Source organism: Bos grunniens, chromosome 16 (assembly GCF_055505025.1).
Source record: "Bos grunniens cultivar Pamir isolate PY7600 chromosome 16, Bosgru_T2T1.0, whole genome shotgun sequence".
Classification (NCBI taxonomy): Eukaryota; Metazoa; Chordata; class Mammalia; order Artiodactyla; family Bovidae; genus Bos; species Bos grunniens.
The window spans coordinates 76,066,986-76,087,224 of record NC_141180.1 but is presented as its reverse complement, the minus strand read 5'-3'; the positions used below and the strand labels follow the sequence as shown (position 1 = coordinate 76,087,224).

General features: G+C 38.1%; 1 protein-coding gene across 15 annotated transcripts in view; it reads left to right on the top strand.

The window, feature by feature from the left end:
* Positions 1-20,239, top strand: part of KCNT2 (potassium sodium-activated channel subfamily T member 2) — a 431,812-nt gene that overhangs the window by 220,538 nt on the left and 191,035 nt on the right. For all 15 annotated transcript variants that reach the window (XR_015143756.1, XR_015143755.1, XR_015143754.1 and 12 more), the window contains exons 10-12: positions 1,018-1,182; positions 3,243-3,379; positions 6,270-6,333. Coding sequence is in view for 8 of the 15 variants with exons in the window: in XM_086345575.1 (XP_086201701.1) it covers positions 1,018-1,182; positions 3,243-3,379; positions 6,270-6,333 (366 nt within the window). In the remaining 7 variants the exon portion in view is untranslated. The remainder of the gene's footprint in view (positions 1-1,017; positions 1,183-3,242; positions 3,380-6,269; positions 6,334-20,239) is intronic.

Below are 20,239 nucleotides of genomic sequence, written 5' to 3'. Positions count from 1 at the left end.
ACTAAAAGCCATATGTTGTCATGAATAAAAATTGATTGACTATGTTGGTCAACTAAAATAAAATCTGAAGATGATACATAGCTAACATGTAGCATTTTGGAGAATGGATAAGGAAGCAAAGGCACAGAGATATAAATGAGACTGAAGACACATAGAGACAATCTTCAACTTTTTCCTATAGTGAATTCTGGCTGTCGATGGGTGGGCAGGTCATAAACAGGATGTGGCCAACACAAATCAAAATGTATATTATATTATACAGCCATTTGACAAAGTTATTGAAATATCCTTTCCATAGATGTAAAAATGATCTTTCCACTCCTATCCAATCATGCATGCAATCCTCAATGACACCCCTCCCGCATACCCTCAGCATCCCTTTAATAACAGCTACTTCCTTGGTGGCTCAGTGGTAAAGAATCTGCCTGCCAATGCCCAAGACATTAGTTCAGTCCCTGAGTCTGGAAGATCCCCTGGAGAAGATGATGGGAACTCACTCCAATATTCTTGCTTGGAAAAATCCCATGGACAGAGAAGCCTTTGCAGTCCATGGGGTTGCAAAGAGTCAGACATGACTGAGCTTGCATGCATGCACTATAACTGGAACGTGGCCTTGTGTATGTGGTAAGGTTATCTCCCCTTGCAGGTGATGTGGGCTGAAGTTGACAGAAGAATGTGAGAGAAAAACGTGAGACCTTTGTCTTTAACCAGGTGCATGACATATATGGCTGCATACTCTACTGGACAGAAAGCAGAAGTGCAGACCTATTAGTGCCCTGTTATGATACAATAGGAAAATCTCATTATTGTTTCCTGAGAGACGTGAAGGCCCTGGGAGGGATTAGCAAGTCTGCAATTATCCTATGAAGAGTCTTGTTGAAGGGAACACTGATCATTTCAATCTCAAAGAGTTTCATCTAAGAAATTGAATTATACCCAGTAGACAATAGATGGATTGCACTGCTTTTTATTTTCATGTCCAGTTCTTTTCATTCACATGTGGAAAATGCATTACAGTTTGAACAGCTGGCCTATTTGTGGATGGAGAGACAAAAGTCAGGTGGAAACTATAGTCGACACAGAGCTCAAACCGAAAAGCACGTTGTTCTGTGTGTCAGCTCGCTGAAGATTGATTTACTCATGGACTTTTTAAATGAATTCTATGCACATCCAAGACTCCAGGTAACTTTAAATGGATTATACTGACTAACATTGGCAAAATCAATTAATGATAGTACAGCCTGTGTTCTGGAGGATTTTTATTTATATGCTCAAATTTAGAGAAAATGAAGAACTACAAATATAACCTGGAACATAGAAAAAAATGCTGGAGGAATACACAGTATGTTAAGTTTCCTTCTGTATCTATAACGAAAGACAGATGGAATTATATTACTGCTACAAAGAAAGGTTTTCTCTGAATTAAAATGATTGCTTTTTTCTCCTTTTGGTAGTGAATAAATGATATTTTTATGAAACAGTGAAACAACATAAAATATAATAAAACAATAAAAAAGTCATTTCAATATCATCTGCTCACTTGAATTTTCAGAATTTTATCAAGTGTTCCTGATGGAAATTTGGAAGTCTGAAAGTTCCAAAGTTCTTCCCTTTGTTTCCTGGAGTGAAACTTGGTCTTATTTATAGTAGCAATAAATGATGAAAATTTGGGCAATATGTAATTGAAATCATGAATTCAGAAAAATCTCTTCTGTCTATGCAGACACTTCCACTTGCCATGGTTCTGGGTCAGTGTAGACTTAGGTCACCTCCTTTACTGCTTAATGCACTTAGTCTAGTCCAGACAGCAAAGAACTACTTGAATTTTTTGTATTTCCCCAATAAGCTTCTGTTAAGAGATTGGATAATCCTGAAGTCAAGACAGTGTTGAGTACTTCTAATTATCTCTCTCTTAAATAATTTAGAGACATTTTAACATATTACTTTTTTGAATTAAAAAATCTAACTTATAAGTGAAACTTATGTAATATATTCTTTTGTTTTTACATACATTATTTTGCATTTTGAAGTAACTCTATATTTAACGTTTTTTTTAATTACTCATATTAAATAATTTCAGATGCTTATTATAACCCACAAAGAAAATCTATCTGGGAGAAAATTTATTCCACCCAAAATTTGATCCCTAGTAATTAATTTTGTCTAATATCAATATGGAGAAATCTTAAAACTCCAAAAATTCCCACTAGATACAGCGTGGTAAAATGGTGTACGTTTGCCAGAGAATTTGAATTCTTGTAGATAAATTGCTTTATACCATTTTATCAGTGAGAATAATTTTCCATTTTCTCCAAACAACCATTGTTTTGAAATATTTTGATCACAAACTTTCAAATTTAATTTACTTTGTCAGTATTACCAATATTTTTGTGAATCCTTTTCCATTCAGATATTCATCTGAATATTTTCAATTTTATCAACTCATAATAATGTTGAAGTGAAGTGAAGTGGCTCAGTGGTGTCCAACTCTTTGTGACCCCACGGAATGTAGCCTACCGGGCTCCTCCATCCATGGGATTTTCCAGGCAAGAATACTGGAGTGGGGTGCCATTACCAAATGATATAAACAATGATATAAACAGCTTTTTATTCTAAAAGTAACAAGATTGAAGTATAAGTTGACGCTTAGCACTTCTGGCTGGTATGCAGTTTATCTTTTAGAATCAATCTGAAATCCTAAGGAGGTTCTCTGATGGCTCAGACTGTACAAAAACCTGCCTGCAATGCAGGAGACTTGGGTTCAATCCCTTGGTCAGGAAGATCCCCCAGAGAAGGGAATGGCAACTCGCTTCAGCATTCTTGCCTGGAGGATTCCGTGGAGAAAGGAGCGTGGCAGGCTACAGTCCATGGCATCAAAGAGTCGGACACGACTGAGTGACTAACACTTTCACACCCTGAAGTCAAAATTGAAAATTTCATAGGCCGAAATGTGTGCTGAGTGTATGCACTGATTTATCTTTTCTTCTTGATACTAAGTAAATTGAAAAAAGTCAGGATGAACATGCTGATTTATGAGATTTTTGTATGTTTGTCTGTTATGTTTATTACCATCTCATGTTATTTAACATATGCCCCAGTTTTAAATGCAAACTTTGATTTATTATTAAGAGTTCATTTCTCTTTTATCATATTTCAAAATGTTCATAGATATTCTATTTACCTATCTAGTATAAAACAAAGCATTATTGTTTCTATCCCATTGCCCACTTTGTTTTGAGTAGGATTATTATGTGGTGATTTTGTGTCCTACTGAAATGGATGTGCAGGTCCGAAGGATCCTCCAGATTCCAATGTGGTCACAAAGAGTTATCTACCTTCAAGGTTCGGCCCTTAAAGACCAGGATCTGTTGAGAGCAAAGTAAGTATTTACACTTTCCATCTTGTAGTGTTATAATATCTTTTCTCTCCTCCAAATTTTAGCAGTTTCACTACTGTGAGATGTGTTTTTGAAAACAAACTTTGCTTTTTCAAATAGGAAGATTAAAAATATAAAATCAGCTTATTTGCTCCTCTTTCTCAGTGCAGGGTTGTTCATCAGACCATGTCCACACAACACATTGAGAAGTGTGGTGGGGTGGTATCATCTCAGGGTGCTGGGAGATGAACTGAGTTATCCAGATTCAGCGAGAGTAGTCTCCAAATTCCTGGATATTGTTTTTATTCGATAAATAAAACTCTTGGGCTAAACACTATGTGATATGCCAAAGCAGTGTGAGTCAGGGTTTAGATTTTAAGGAGTTTGTATTATATACTGGGCAGATAATACTTGTGTTCCCTGGTGTCTGAGATGAAAGAGTCCTTGGGGACTGGAGAAATCAGGAGGGTGACAGCGGTCTTAGTTGCTGTCTTCTTCTTGTGCAGGTGCCATCCCCCTGGATTAAAGATGACATAGTCTTATAGCTTTGTCACGGTCTTGGGGGGGTCACTGCAGTGTGGGAGCAGAGTGAGAGTGTGGTTGGTTAGACTGCAGACTCCAGGAATCAGGGCCTCTGCAAAACACCCTCCATAGTTTCAGAAGCCAGAAGAGATTCTTAGTGGAGGTGGCTTCGCTCAATGTTTTCTCTTGTTTTGTAGCTTTTAAATATATCTTCGTGTTTATCTTTGAGTTGTCCTACAGACTCTGTTAGGTTTAAAAGTCTCTTCCTTGAATTTCATAGCATAAGTGATTTTTTTCTTTTTTGTTGTTTTGATTCTTCCCAGATGGCTTGAGTATGTGTGTTGGTGTGTGTGTTGGTGCATGTTCTCCATATGTTTGTGTGTGTTTTGTGTTTCTTTATACATGTCCTCTGTATGCTTGTATTTGTGTGTGTATGGGTTTTGTGTGTGTGTGTGTGTGGATGATGGAAAAGAACAGATAAAAACTCCCAAACTTCTTTCTGCTGCTTATTCCTGCAAAAGTTGACTAGATAGCTCATAACAGGAACTCTAACATTATGTTAGATTTATATATAATAGGTCAATTTAGCTGAGAATTTTTTCAATGATTTAACAATTTGTGAAACAAAAAGAGTCAGTAGAAACTACCAGGCTATAATGAATTGTACATAATTGGAAAATTAAACTTCTTTGAGAATATATCAGCATCTGTAGTGGATTGCATACTTCATATATATTGTCACTATACACATGACAATTCTAGAATAAATCATAGTCTCCCAGTACCTCAAGTAAAACACAGCATTAGGTGCTTGCTAACAATCTGCTATCTATACTCATTATTCAGGAACTGTAAAGAAATAGTTGCTTAAACAGTAATATAATCTGGATCTTTATATTCATCTGTATAGATAATAAATATACTTAATATATTGTAATGAATTAAGTTCTTCATTTGATAAGAATGAGTAATGCCCATTTTATGTTCAATATGAATTTCTGTGATAAATGAAGCCTTTTGACTACCTAATCAATTAATCTAAGCTATTAGGATTAGCTATTGGCATCTTAGCTAGATAATACCGAGGATTAATGCACTTCTCAGGTAGCATAGTGGTGAAGAATCCACTTACGAATGCAGGAGACACAGGAGTCGTGGGTTCAATCCCTGGGTTGGGAAGATCCCCTGGAGTAGGAAACGGCAACCCATTCCAGTATTCTTGCCTGGAAATATCCCATAGACAGAGGAGCCTGGTGGGCTACAGTCCATGGAGTCTCAAAGAGTTGGATACGACTGCATGACTGAGGCAGGATTAGCACAACTCCATTTAGTATTAATAATATTAATGATTGTTTCTTAGCCAAATCAGTCACATTTACCAGAAACATTCCTCCATAGGTATGAAAAAGGAGAATGTGGATGAGTGAGAGGCAGCAGGCTGGTAATTCTCAGAAAATTGAGTTAAGAAAGATGGTACCATTTTTATGTTCATTTCTTATCCTATGTCATGTAGAAATTTGGGATTTAATGTTAACTAACACATTCTTCAGCACAATTCCCACGCAAGACAAGGAGTAAAATTCTCCAAACCATTTCCAAAGGTCAGTTGCATGAGTTTGAGTTGCTTTGTTGAATATGATGTATAAAAAATGGTATACAATTGTCTTAATAATCATGACAACTTCACACTTGTCCAAAACTGTTTGATTTGGTCTAATTTCATAGACTTTTATCATTTTTATCCATAGAAAATACGTTGGAGGAAAAAATTTTTTCTACTGTAATGAACCAGAAAGGCAAATAGTTGCTCATTTTAAAAATACACAATGTTATGTTTTTAGAACATTGCTTACCAAGCACTGAAGCATGCTTATGGTTTATTATTACATATAAGAAATATAGAAGTTTAGCGTGAGGGGAAGGGGTTTGGAACAAGATGATGATTCATCTCTAGTAAATATAAATGTGCAGTAGAGTTTGGCTTATGAATACTAAGTGGCCGCATATCCTCTCTCTTAGTTTTGTTGATGCATTGCAGTCAAAAAGTAATCCATCTAAAACAAAGGCCTATAAACTCCCTTAACTTATAGAAGTATATATATATGAAAAATATATATATAATGATAAAAGAGAAAATAAAATTTGACTTTTTTTAACTTCTGTCATTATGAACTGCTATCTTATACAGCCAAGTCAACAATTATTTTGTTTATAATCATGATCTGCAAGAAATCCTACTTTCATTTAACTTAAGGATGTTCATAGTTTATGTGTACTTTGTATGCCCTGGACTGAGTATTGGAATTCTGTTTTTCAGATGGCACATAGATATGTCAATGTGTGATTATTTTCCTTTTCTGTCTGCATTTAGGATGGATGATGCTGAGGCCTGTTTTATTCTGAGCAGCCGTTGTGAAGTGGACAGGACATCATCTGTAAGTTTCTAAAATCTCTTTTAGTAAATTGTTCTTTTTGCCTTACGAGATTTTATTAATTTTTGTAGTCTACCACTATTAAATATGGATGGCCTTAAAATTTTACTGAAGTAAATCTCTAATCTATCTTGCCAAAAAAATAAGAATAGCTGCATCGATTATATCAACAAAAATATTCTTGAAGTACTTTCTACTACTAATCTGGATTTTCTGTTGATCAAAATGAAATGAGTCATATATAAACAGAACTAGATCATTTTTAATTAAATATATTCTATGCTATGTGATTTTGTTATAATGATCTCAATTTCCTCAACTTAAAAGCGAGGCATATGGATCAGGCAGTCTGCAAAATATCAGTTGGAGCATTTCTAAAAAAGTATGCATTTGTGAAAATCCTATTCAGGATATGTAGGGTGGGAACTGGGAAGCCGTGTATTTTTAAAAGATCACCAGGTGATCTTGATGCACCTCCCAGTTTGGTAATCTCCAGCTTATATGATCTCCATGATACATTTATGGTCTAAAATTCAATAAACTAACAATCAAACTTTGTAATTACCAACTTATAGCTTTTTTCTGTAAATGCATTTTAATTTCACTACTTTAAAAAAATGCTTTACTCCTTTATGTTGAGGATGTCCTATTAACTCCTGTGTTTTAAACTAGTGAGTCCATCTGTAGTCATATCTGTGGTACACAGACAGATGAGAAATGTGGTGCCTTCTGCAGTGACTGGGGAAAAGACAAACCATGTGTGGGTCTTTTAGGGACATGATTTGCACTTTTCTGGACCATCTAATAGGTGTGATCTGTTACATTACTTTAGGACTACAGGTCCTGAATGTGGTAGGCTTTGCATCGTCCTCACTCTAATTTACTTAAACGTTTTATTCCTTTTTAAACTAACTTGCATTCATGTGTGCTAAGTCACTTCAATCGTGTCTGATTCTTTGTAACCCCATGGATGGTAGCTCTCCAGGCTCCTCTCTCCATGGGATTCTCCAGGCAAGAATACTGGAGTGGGTTGCTATGCCCTCCTCCAGGGGATCTTCCAGACCCAAAGAACAAACCCACATCTCTTATGTCTCCTGCATTGGCAGGTGGGTTCTTTACCACTAAAGAACCCAGGGAGGCCCTTAAACTAACTTCAGTTCAGTTCAGTTCAGTCACTCAGTCGTGTCTGACTCTTTGTGACCCCATGAATCGCAGCACGTGAGGTCTCCCTGTCCATCACCAACTCCCGGAGTCCACACAAACTCATGTCCAATGAGTGGGTGATGCCATCCAACCATCTCATCCTCTGATGTCCCCTTCTCCTCCCGCTCACAAACTTTCCCAATATCAGGGTCTTTTCAAATGAGTCAGCCCTTTGCATCAGGTGACCAAAATATTGGAGTTTCAGATTCAACATTAGTCCTTCCAAAGAACACCCAGGACTGATCTCCCCTTAGGATGGACTGGTTGGATCTTCTTGCAGTCCAAGGGACTCTCAAGAGTCTTCTCCAACACCACAGTTCAAAAGCATCAATACTTTGGCGATCAGCTTTCTTTATAGTCCAACTTTCACATCCATACATGACTACTGGACAAACCATAGCCATAACTAGACAGCCCTTTATTGACAAAGTAATGTCTCTGCTTTTTAATATGCTGTCTAGGTTGGTAAAAACTGTCCTTCCAAGGAGTAAGTGTCTTTTAATTCCATGGCTGCAGTCACCATCTGCAGTGATTTTGGAGACCCCCAACATAAAGTTACCCAATGTTTTCACTGTTTCCCTATCTATTTGCCATGATGGGACCAGATGCCATGATCTTAGTTTTCTGAATGTTAAGCTTTAATCCAATCTTTTCACTCTCCTCTTTCACTTTCATCAAAAGGCTCTTTAGTTCTTCATCACTTTCTGTCATAAGGGTGGTGTCCTATGCATATCTGAAATTACTGATATTTCTCCCGGCAATCTTGATTCCAGCTTGTGCTTCATCCAGCCCAGCGTTTCTCATGATGTACTCTGCATATAAGTTAAATAAGGAGGGTGACAATATACAGCCTTGATGTACTCCTTTTCCTATTTGGAACCAGCCTGTTATTTCATGTCCAGTTCTAACTGTTGCTTCCTGATCTGTATACAGGTTTCTCAAGAGGCAGGTCAGGTGGTCTGGTATTCCCATCTCTTTTAGAATTTTCCACAGTTTATTGTGATCCACACAGTCAAAGGCTTTGGCATAGTCAATAAAGCAGAAATAGATGTTTCTCTGGAACTCTCTTGCTTTTTCAATGATCCATCGGATGTTGGCAATTTGATCTCTGGTTCCTCTGCCTTTTCTAAATCCAGCTTGAACATCTGGAATTCATGGTTCACATATTGCTGAAGCCTGGCTTGAGAATTTTGAACATTACTTTATTAGAGTGTGAGATGAGTGCAATTGTTCAGTAGTTTGAACATTCTTTGGCCTTGCCTTTTGTTGAGATTGGAATGAAAACTGACCTTTTCCAGTCCTGTGGCCGCTGCTGAGTTTTCCAAATTTGCTGGCATATTGAGTGCAGCACTTTCACAGCATCATCTTTTAGGATTTGAAATAGCTCAACTGTAATTCAATCACCTCCACTAGCTTTGTTTGTAATGATGCTTTCTAAGGCCTACTTGACCTCACATTCCAGGATGTCTGGCTCTAGGTGAGGGATCACACCATCTTGATTATCTGGATCGTGAAAATCTTTTTTGTACAGTTCTTCTGTGTATTCTTGCCAACCCTTCTTAATATCTTCTGCTTCTGTTAGGTCCATACTATTTCTTTCCTTTATTGAACCCATCTTTGCATGGAATCCTACCTTGGTATCTCTAATTTTCTTGAAGAGATCTTTAGTCTTTCTTATTCTATTGTTTTTTTCTATTTCTTTGCGTTGATCGCAGAGGAAGGCCTTCTTATCTCTCCTTGCTATCCTTTGGAACTCTGCATTCAAATGGGTTTATTTTTCCTTTTCTCCTTTGCCTTTTGCTTCTCTTCTTTTCTCAGCTATTTGTAAGGCCTCCTCAGACAGCCACTTTGCTTTTTTGCATGTCTTTTTCTTGGAGATGGTCTTGATCCCTGTCTCCTGTGTCACAAACCTCTGTCCATAGTTCTTCAGGCACTCTGTCTATCAGATCTCATCCCTTGAATCTATTTCTCACTTCCACTGTATAATCATAAGGGATTTGATTTAGGTCATACCTGATTGGTCTAGTGGTTTTCCCCACTTTCTTCAACTTAATGCTGAATTGGGCAATAAGTAGTTCATGATCTGAGCCACAGTCAGTTCCTGGTCTTATTTTGCTCAATGTATAGAGCTTCTCCATCTTTGGCTGCAAAGAATATAATCAATCTGGTTTTGTTGTTGGCCATCTGGTGATGTCCATGTGTAGAGCCTTCTCTTGTGTTGTTGGAAGACCGTGTTTGCTATCACCAGTCTTTTTCTTGGCAAAACTCTTATTAGCCTTTGCCCTGCTTCATTCTGTATTCCAAGGCCAAATTTGCCTGTTACTCTAGGTGTTTCTTGACTTCCTACTTTTGCATTCCAGTTCCCTATAATGAAAAGGACATCTTTTTTGGGTGTTAGTTCTAAAAGGTTTTGTATGTCTTCATAGAACCATTCAACTTCAGCTTCCTCAGCATTACTAGTTGGGGCATAGACTTGGATTACTGTGATATTGAATGGTTTGCCTTGGAAATGAACAGAGATCATTCTGTCATTTTTGAGATTGCATCCAAGTACTGCTTTTGGGGCTTTTTTGTTGAGTATGATGGCTACTCCATTTCTTCTAAGGGATTCCTGCCCACAGTAGTAGATATAATGGTCATCTGAGCTAAATTTACCCATTCCAGTCCATCTGAGTTCGCTGATTCCTGGAATGTAGACATTCACTCTTGCCATCTCCTGTTTGACCACTTCCAATTTGCCTTGATTCATGGACCTAACATTCCAGGTTCCTATGCAATATTGCTCTTTACAGCATTGGACCTTGCTTCTATCACCAGTTACATCCACAGCTGGGTGTTGTTTTTGCTTTGGCTCCATCCCTTCATTCTTTCTGGAGTTATTTCTCTACTAATCTCCATTAGCATATTGGGCACCTACTGACCTGGGGAGTTAATCTTTCAGTGTCCTATCTTTTTGCCTTTTCATACTGTTCATGGGGTTCTCAAGGCAAGAATACTGAAGTGGTTTGCCATTCCCTTCTCTAGTGGACCACGTTCTGTCAGACCTTTCCACCATGACCCAACCATCTTGGGTGGCCCCACACAGCATGGCTTAATTTCATTGAGTTAGCCAATGCTATGGTCCATGTGATCAGATTGGCTAGTTTTCTGTGATTGTGGTTTCAGTCTCTCTGCCCTCTGATGCCCTCTCTCAGTGCCTACTGTCCTACTTGGGTTTCTCTTACCTTGGACTTGGGGTATCTCCTCTCTGTCACTGCTCCTGACCTTGGACGTGGGGTATCTTCTCTTGGCCGCTCCTGCACCACACATCCGCTGCTCATGTGGTGAATTTACTTGGTGATAAAGTCTTAATAGATATAATCAAGTTATAATGAGTTTATTACAGTAGGCCTTACTCCTGTTTGAGCTGTGTCCTTGAAAAATGAGGAAATGTGGTGACAGATGAATAACGAATGCCGTGTGTATGTGAAGACAGCCTTCTGTAAGCTGGGAGAGAGGCTTCCCGCACAGCTCTCTGGAGGAACCAGCCTTACGAACATCTTGCTTTTGAGCTCTGACCTTCAGAATGTCGAGACAATACATTTTCATTAAGCCACCAAGTTTGTGGTTGTTTGTTACCGCAGCCTGAGCAAACTGTCTTCCCAAGTGGCTCAGTGATAAAGAATCTACCTGCCAGTGCAGTAGATGCAGGTTCAATCTCTGGTCTAGAAGATCCCCCTGGAAAAGGAAATGGCAACCCATTTTGGCAACTGTCATTCTGCAGTATTCTTGTCTGGGAAATCCCATGGACAAAGGAGCCTGGCAGGCTATAGTCCATGTGGTCACAAAAGAGTCATACTTGACTAGCAACTAAACCTCAAAAAAGCAAACTGATTCATGGCCACAGACCAGACGAATGATTGCAAAATTTGTAAAATATTTCTCTTTAAAACATATATATGTTTTGAAATTCATTTGCTCCCCTCCTTCTTCAACAGTTACTGTCTTAATTCAGACATGACTCTCCTGGCTCCACTTATGCATTATTGCAATAGTTTCTTAATTAGGTCAGCTCATTAGATGCTCCAAACCTCTGTATTGCATAAATGAACTGGAATTGAACATATTCTACCTTATGTTTCTGTAATTATTTAGCTGCGAAGCGTGGGACTCTCAAGTGGTAACTTAGTTTCAAAATACTTGTAGTCTTCCTATAGCTATGTAACAAGGGGGAGTAAATATAGGAAATAAATATATAATTTTGGTATACCCTTTCCAAGCTGAATTTGAAAGCTTTCAATTCAACAATTGCATTCCATTTCCTCCTGACACTGTAGGATATTGACAGGTTGTGAATAAAAAGACTTCACTCAGGACAGAAGAGATGGTACATGAGGTGACACGGATACACGTGTGGAAGCTACAAAGCAGATGGATGGGTGGTAGCTGACTTAACAGACAGAAAGAAGGTAACATTTAAGCTGAGAAAGGAGAGGAAACAAGTCAGAAGCAGGCTGCTTTATGCAGTGGAGACTAAAGTGACAGGAATAGAGGTATCAGATGCCTCTGCAAGTAAGGTTATACATACGACTAAATATATGGACAGTGGTTAAAAGTCTTTAAGAGAAGTAATTAGATTCCCTGAACCCTTTCACATGGTCATTGCTGGTCCCTTTCCTCATCCTGGGACAAGAGATTTACTCTAGGAGTTGGCAAATTTGGCCAAAATAAACACTCTGGCTGCCCAGGAATAAAGGGAGGGAAAGTAACCTGCAGCAAAACTCGTGACCCACGATGCCCCCTGGGAACAAAACATCAGAAGAGAAATTCTCTGATTCAGTATCATTTCAGAGAAGGTTAGAGTGAGTTACTGAAGCAGTTAGCGGATGGGAAATGCAAGAGACTGTTTCCTCTACCCACTCATGGTGGGAAGAGCTCAGGCCTCTTGGAGGTACAGATGGTGGGATGGGCCCATCCAGGAACATCCAGCAGGGCACCCCTTGGTGCTGGGCTGATTGGTGCAGCAAGACTGGTTGGTAGACACTTATGGGGCAGGAAGCATTCTTTCCAAGTGTGTGTGTATGTACATATGACATGAAAGTAAGGTCCTGTGTTCACTCATGTCCCAAGGAGCTTCTGAGTGCTTCACTCCTACATATGTTCAGACAACAGTGATCCCTAGACATTTAAGGAAATTCCTAACAAGAAAAAGAAGGAACTAAGTAACAGCCAAGCAAAAAGCATACAGGAAAGAAGAATTCAGAGAAAACCAAATGACACCATAGGATTCTGGGAGAAAAAAATCAATTTTAAAATATACAATATCCCATCTTTAGTAATACAGTAGTTGAGAAGATGAGAGAAGTATACATGTTTAAAAGAAGAGTATGCTATAGAAGAAAACAAATTGAAAAAAAAGCAAGAACATCTGGTAAACCAAGAAGAGCTTATGAAAATTAAATGTAGGTATGAAAAAATTAAATAAAATATTCAGAAGATAAATCTAAAGACATTGAAAGAATGAAGAATAATAAAATGAATAATAAAACCAAATAATGGAGAAGGAGAGTCAAATAAGAGAAAATTAAAGGAGTGTTCAGGAAGAAACAATATCCATATGGTAAGAATTTCAGAACATGGTCTGGAAAAAAAGTGGGGGAAATTATTATCAAAGATATAAAAAAACAGAATTAAAACAATCAAATTTCTCAGAATAAAATTGTTGAGAGGGCCCACTTATTTCAGATTAATGACTAAAAAAGACATGCTTGCCAGAGAAATTCAGAACGAAATTAAGAAAAGATAGAGTCAAGAAGGAAACACTCAACCCGTGTGTGTGCTTAGTCACCCAGTCGTGTCTGATTCTTTGGGACCCCATGGAATGTAGCCCGCCAGACTCCTTTGTTCATGAGATTCTCTAGGCAAGAATACTGGAGTGGGTAGCCACTCCTTTCTCCAGGGCATCTTCCTGACCCAGGGATCAACTCCTGCATTGAACGCAGAATTTTTACCACCTGAGCCATCAGGGAAGTCAGGAAGAAAGCACTCAGCCCAAGGATGGAGAATCAGAATGCTTCAGACTTAGCAATAACACCAGAAGCCAGAAGACAATGGGGCAAGGCTTTCAAAATTCTGAGGGGAAAATATGTTTCCAGATGGAATTCTCTATCCTGGCAAAACTTCAGATAGATAGAAATATATTTATAGATGTTAAAGGTTTTCAAAATTGCACAGTTGTCAGGAAGCTGTTGGGAGCTGTGTTTTACTCCAACTAGGGAGTGAGTGCAGAGAGGGCAATGGCACCCCACTCCAGTACTCTTGACTGGAAAATCCCAAGGATGGAGGAGCCTGGTAGGCTGCAGTCCATGGGGTTGCTAAGACTCGGGCATGACTGAGCGACTTCACTTTCACTTTTCACTTTCATGCATTGGAGAAGGAAATGGCAACCTACTCCAGTGTTCTTGCCTGGAGAATCCCAGGGACAGAGGAGCCTAGTGAGCTGCCATCTATGGGGTCGCACAGAGTCGGGCATGACTGAAGTGACTTAGCAGCAGCAGCAGGGAGTGAGTGAGGATAAAAACAGCTCAGGGGAGGAATGGGAATTCCCATGGTATGGTCAAAGCAGATCCTAGGATAACAGCTGAGCAGAAGACTCTCAAGTGTGAGAAGGGAGGTTTGCTGATAGAAAAAGATGAAATCAGCGTACCCCAATGTAGTTGAAGATTAGGACAGCAAGTTTTCCCTTCTGGGCAGAAAACAAATAAAGATAAAGTGGGTGAAATTATTACAATTGTGATAAAAATTATAAAACCACATATTCACCAAACAAATCTAAAGTATAATTATCTTAAAAGCTGGATTGATGCTTGTAATAAATTTCTGAAAATCAATAAGGTAAACTGAACTGTAGCTATAAAATAAGATACATTACATACAGAAGAATAAACAATTTTGATAGAAGACAACTGGACAACTGTTTAAGACTGCTTTAAAAAGTTGTCTGTGCTATTTCATTTCCCGTAAAAATATCTCACTAAAGGAAAGGCATAATAAAAATATTTTTATACAACTAAAACCTACAAACAATAGACCTCCATTTTTTTTAAGTTCTTCAATGAAAAGAAATGATGTCTTTTGAGAACTTAGATTTATATGAAGAAATAAAGACAGCAAAAATGGTAAATATGTACATAAATATAAATGACTTTAATTTTTTAAACATAATTTATTTTTTAAAGCAAAAATCAAAGCAAATCACTTGTAACAAACACAGAAGTAGAAAGAAAGAAAGTAAAGTTGCTCAGTCATGTCCAACACTTTGCGACTCCATGGATATAGCCCGGCAGGCTCTGTGTCCATGGAATTGTCCAGGTAAGAATACTGGAGTGGGTTGCCATTTCCTTCTCCAATTAGAAGTGAAGTGGATGGCAATAATATGACAAAGACTGAAAGGAATAGTGGAAATATACTAACATAAGATTCTTGTGCTTTGAATATTATTTGAATGAAGAGTTTGATAGAGATTAATATTATAAAACTTAGAATGACCATAGATAAGGATAAAATAGAAGACAAAGTGATATACTAAAAATATTTACTTAATCCAAAAAGGTAAAAAAAAGAACAAAGATCAAATGAGACAAATAGAAAACAGTGCTATAGTAAATTTAAACCAAAGCATATTAGTAACTGTAAATTATGAATGGACTAGACTCACCACTGAATGGCAGGGATCTTCATATTGAAGAAGTAAAAGGAATACCAAAGGAAGTATTGTCACAGCAATTACACTCAAAATGGAAATGTATGATTATTAACAGATTAAAAATAGGAGGATAAAAAGATATACTGTGTGCACAGCTAGTCATGCAAAAGCTGGAATGGCTATGTAAGACAGATGAAGAAGACCTCAAGGGCAGGAACTTTTAACAGAGGTAAAGAGAAATATTTTATATTTATTAGAGAATCAGTGAATGAAGAAGACACAACACTGCTAAGTGTGTATGTACCTTAAAATGAAACCTCAAAACTTATCAAGTATGAAATAATAGAGCTGGAAGGAAGTATAAAAAAGGACAGTTATTGTTACACATTTCAGTATTCCTTTCTCAGTAATTAATAGAACTAATAGAAAGAAAATCATTCAGCTTGTAAAAACTTGAGCTCATTTAAATCAAGCAGATCTAATCAACATACATAGCATTACACTCAACTGCAGAATATGTATTCCTTTCAGGTGCATATAGAACACTCAGAGATGGATCATAGGCTGGATCACAAAAGAAATGTCAAGACAGATAATTGGATTTAAAAAAAATTACAGAATATGTTCTCTGATCAATAATTCAGTTCAGTTGCTTACTTACGTCCAACTCTTGCAACCCCATGGACTGCAGCATGTCAGGCCTCCCTGTAAATGTGAGTAAACTCCGGAGTTTACTCAAACTCATGTCCATTGAGTCAGTAATGCCATCCAACCGTCTCATCCTCTGTCATCCCCTTCTCCTGCCTTCAGTCTTTCCTAGCATCAGGGTCTTTTCCAGTGAGTCAGTTCTTTACATCAGGTGACCAAAGGATTGAAGTTTCAGCTTCATCAGTCCGTCCAATGAATATTCAGGACTGATTTCCTTTAGGATGGACTGGTTGGATCTCCCTGCAGTCCAAAGGACTCTCAAGAGTCTTCTCCAATACCACAGTTCAAAAGCATCAATTCTTCGGTGCTCAGCTTTCTCTGTTGTCCAACTCTCACATCCATACGTGACTACTGGAAAAACCAAAGCTTTGACTAGATGGACCTTTGTTGGCAAAACAGTGTCTCTGCTGTTTAATATACTGTCTAGGTTGGCCATAGCTTTTCTTCCAAGGAGTAAGCATCTTTTAATTTCATGACTCTAGTCACCATCTGCAGTGATTTTGGAGCTCAAGAAAATAAAGTCTCTCACTGTTTCCATGGTCTCCCCATCTATTTGCCATGAAGTGATGGGACCAGATGTCACGATCTTAGTTTTCTGAATGTTGAGCTTTAAACCAATTTTTTCACTCTTCTCTTTCACTTTCATCAAGGGGCTCCTTAGTTCTTCTTTGCTTTCTGCCATCAGAGTAGTGTCATCTGCATATCTGAGGTTATTGATATTTCTCCTGGCAATCTTGATTTCAGCTTGTTCTTCATCCAGCCCAACATTTCTCATGATGTACTCTGCATATAAGTTAAATAAGCAGGGTGACAATATACAGACTTGACGTACTCCTTTCCCGATTTGGAACCAGTCCATTGTTCCATGTTCAGTATTAACTGTTGCTTCTTGACCTGCATACAGATTTCTCAGGAGGCAGGTCAGGTGGTCTGGTATTACCATCTCTTTCAGAATTTTCCACAATTTGTTGTGATCCACACAGTCAAAGGCTTTAGCATAATCAATAAAGCAGAAGTAGATGTTTTTCTGGAACTCTCTTACTTTTTCTATGATGCTGGCAATTTGACCTCTGGTTTCTCTGCCTTTTCTAAATCCTACTAGAACATCTGGAAGTTCATGGTTCGTGTACTATTGAAGCCCGCCTTGTAGAATTTTCAGCATTACTTTGCTAGTGTGTAAGATGAGTGCAGTTATGCGGTAGTTTGAGCATTCTTTGGCATTGTTTTTCTTTGGAATTGGAATGAAAACTGACGTTTTCCAGTCCTGTGGCCACTGCTGAGTTTTCCAAATTTGCTGACATATTAAGTGAGCACTTTCAAGCATCATCTTTTAGGATTTGTAATAGCTCAACTGGAATTCCATCACCTCCACTAGCTTTGTTCATAGTGATGTTTCCTAAGGCCCACTTAACTTCACTTTCCAGGATGTCTGGCCCTAAGTGAGTGATCACACCATCATGATTATCTGGGTCATTAAGATCTTTTTTGTATAATTCTTCTGTGTATTCTTGCCACCTCTTCTCTTCATAGCAGAACTTAACTAGAAAACAATAATAAACGTTGACAGAGAATACCCACACATATGAAAATTAAATGATGCATTTCTAAATAACCCATGGGTAAAATATGAAATAACAAAGAGAATTAGAAAAATTTTAATTAGAACTGTGATGAAAAATGCAACAATGAACTTCACTGGTGGTTCAGTTGTTAAGACTTTGTAGTTCCACTGCAGAGCACTGTGGTTTGATTCCTACTCCAGAAACTATGATCCCACATGTTGGGTGGCATGGCCAAAAAATGAAAAAAACTTTAAAAATTTGACCTCTTTAAAAATGCAACATTTCAAAATTTGTAGGATGCAGCTCAAGTAGTGCATAAAGAGAGATTCATACCTTTACCTTCTTTTATTACAATAGAAGTATAAATTTGAATATCAAAGAGGAAGTGGATTCAGCAATTATAGTCTTTAAAAGTGGTTTTTCTAAGTGGGAGCTGAGAAATATAGCAGGAACTTTGGGTAATGTCTGACTGAGGAAAGTTTTCTCTGTTTAAGTGGGAAAATTTGTTTTCAGGTTTTTTTATTATTGAAGTATATTTGAATTACAATGTTGTGTTAATTACTGTTATACAGCAAAATGATTCAGTTATATATATATATATATATATATATATATATACGTATATATATGATGACTCAGTGGTAAAGAATCTGCCTGCCAATGCGGATGACCCAGATTTGATCCCTGGGTCAGGAAGATCCCCTGGAGGAGGAAATGACAACACCCTCCAGTATTCTTGCCTGGCAAATCCCATGGATAGAGGTGTCTGGTGGGCTACAGTCTGTGGGGTTGCAAAGAATTGGGCACAATTGAACATCTAAACAGCATACACACACACGCACACACACACACACACACACACATATATATTCTGTTTAGTATTATTTTCCATTATAATTTGTCACAGGATTTTGAACATAGTTCCCTGTGCTATAGAGTAGGACCTTGTTCTTCATCTGTCTTAGCAGTTTATACCTGCTAACCCCAAAGTCGCAATCCAATGCTCTCTCACTCAGTCCCTCACCCCTCTCCCCCTTGACAACCAATCTGTTCTCCTGGTCCCTGACTCTGTTTCAGTCATGTCCCAGTCTTTGTGAACACATGGACTGTAGCCCGCCAGACTCCTCTGTCCATGGAATTCTCTAGGCAATAATACTAGAGTGGGTTGCCATACCCTCCTCCAGGAGATCTTCTAACCCAGGGATCAAACCCGTATCTCCTGCATTGCAGGTGAATTCTTTACTGTTGAGTCTGAGCCACCATGCAAGCCCTTAAGCTTTCAATTGAAAAAAAAAAAGATTTGTAAGGTGTAGAAAATATATTTTAAAAATCATTGATTAAATGCTGAGATATCTCTCAGGAATTTAAAAATAAAAAAGGATTAGGAAATTATTAACAAAAATTATGTGTGTCTTAAAAATAAAATTGGTTCATGAAACAGAGAAAAAAAGTTTCAGGCACTTGAATTTTGAACATCTTGTTCACTCTATCAGTAGATGTGCTCTTAATTTAAAAATCTGTTCAAAGCTAAGTGTTTCTCTGAGTCATTATAATGCAGAAAGCATAATTAATTTAGCTTCTGGATAGTCTTTCTTTTAAGGCTTCCCTGGTGGCTCAGTCTGCCTGCAATGCAGGTGACCTGGTTTTGATCCCTGAGTTGGGAAGATCCCCTGGAGAAGGAAAGGGAAACCCACTCCAGAATTTTTGCCTGGAGAACCCCATGGACAGAGGAGCCTGGTGGGCTACAGTCCATGGGATCACAAAGAGTTGGACATGATTGAGTGACTAAGTTTCATTTTCGCTTTAACCTTTCTTTGCTGTGGTGAAAGAATTTGATTTGCTTAGCTGAACTAGGCATGTGAATTTTTACTTATTCTGAAAAAACTTATAGTGTTTGCTTTGCTCTTTTAGCTTTATTTTTTTTTTGACAGTATTGATTTTTAGACTTATTAAAAATAAAAGGGAAAAAGAACTACATTATAATCCTCTCATTGATTCAGTTCAGTTCAGTCGGTCAGTCATGTCCAGCTCTTTGTGACAGCACGCCAGGACTCCCTGTACATCACTAACCAACTCCCAGAATCTAACAAAACCCATGTCCATTGAGTCAGTGATGCCATCCAACCATCTCATCCTCTGTTGTCCCCTTCTCCTCCTGCCCTCAATCTTTCCCAGCATCAGGGTCTTTTCAAATGAGTCAGTTCTTCACATCAGGTGGCCAAAGTATTGGAGTTTCAGCTTCAACATGAGTCCTATCAATGAACACCCAGGACTGATCTCCTTTAGGATGGACTGGTTGGATCTCCTTGCAGTCCAAGGGACTCTCAAGAGTCTTTCCAACACTACAGCTCAAAAGCATCAATTCTTCAGAGCTCAGCTTTCTTTATAATGTAGTTCTCATATCCATACCTGACTACTGGAAAAACCATAGCCTTGACTAGATGGACCTTTGTTGGCAAAATAATGTTTCTGCTTTTTAATATGTTGTCTAGGTTGGCCATAACTTTTCTTCCAAGAGTAAGCATCTTTTAATTTCATGGCTGAAGTCACCCTCTGCAGTGATTTTGGAGCCCCCAAAATAAAGTCTGTCACTGTTTCTATTGTTTCCTCACTATTTGCCAGGAAGTGATGGGACCAGATGCCATGATGTTAGTTTTCTTAGTTTTCTTGTTGATTAGCCATCACTAAATATCATTTACAGATTAGAGACCTCTTACATACATTTTTGCATACATGTGATATATTTCTCACA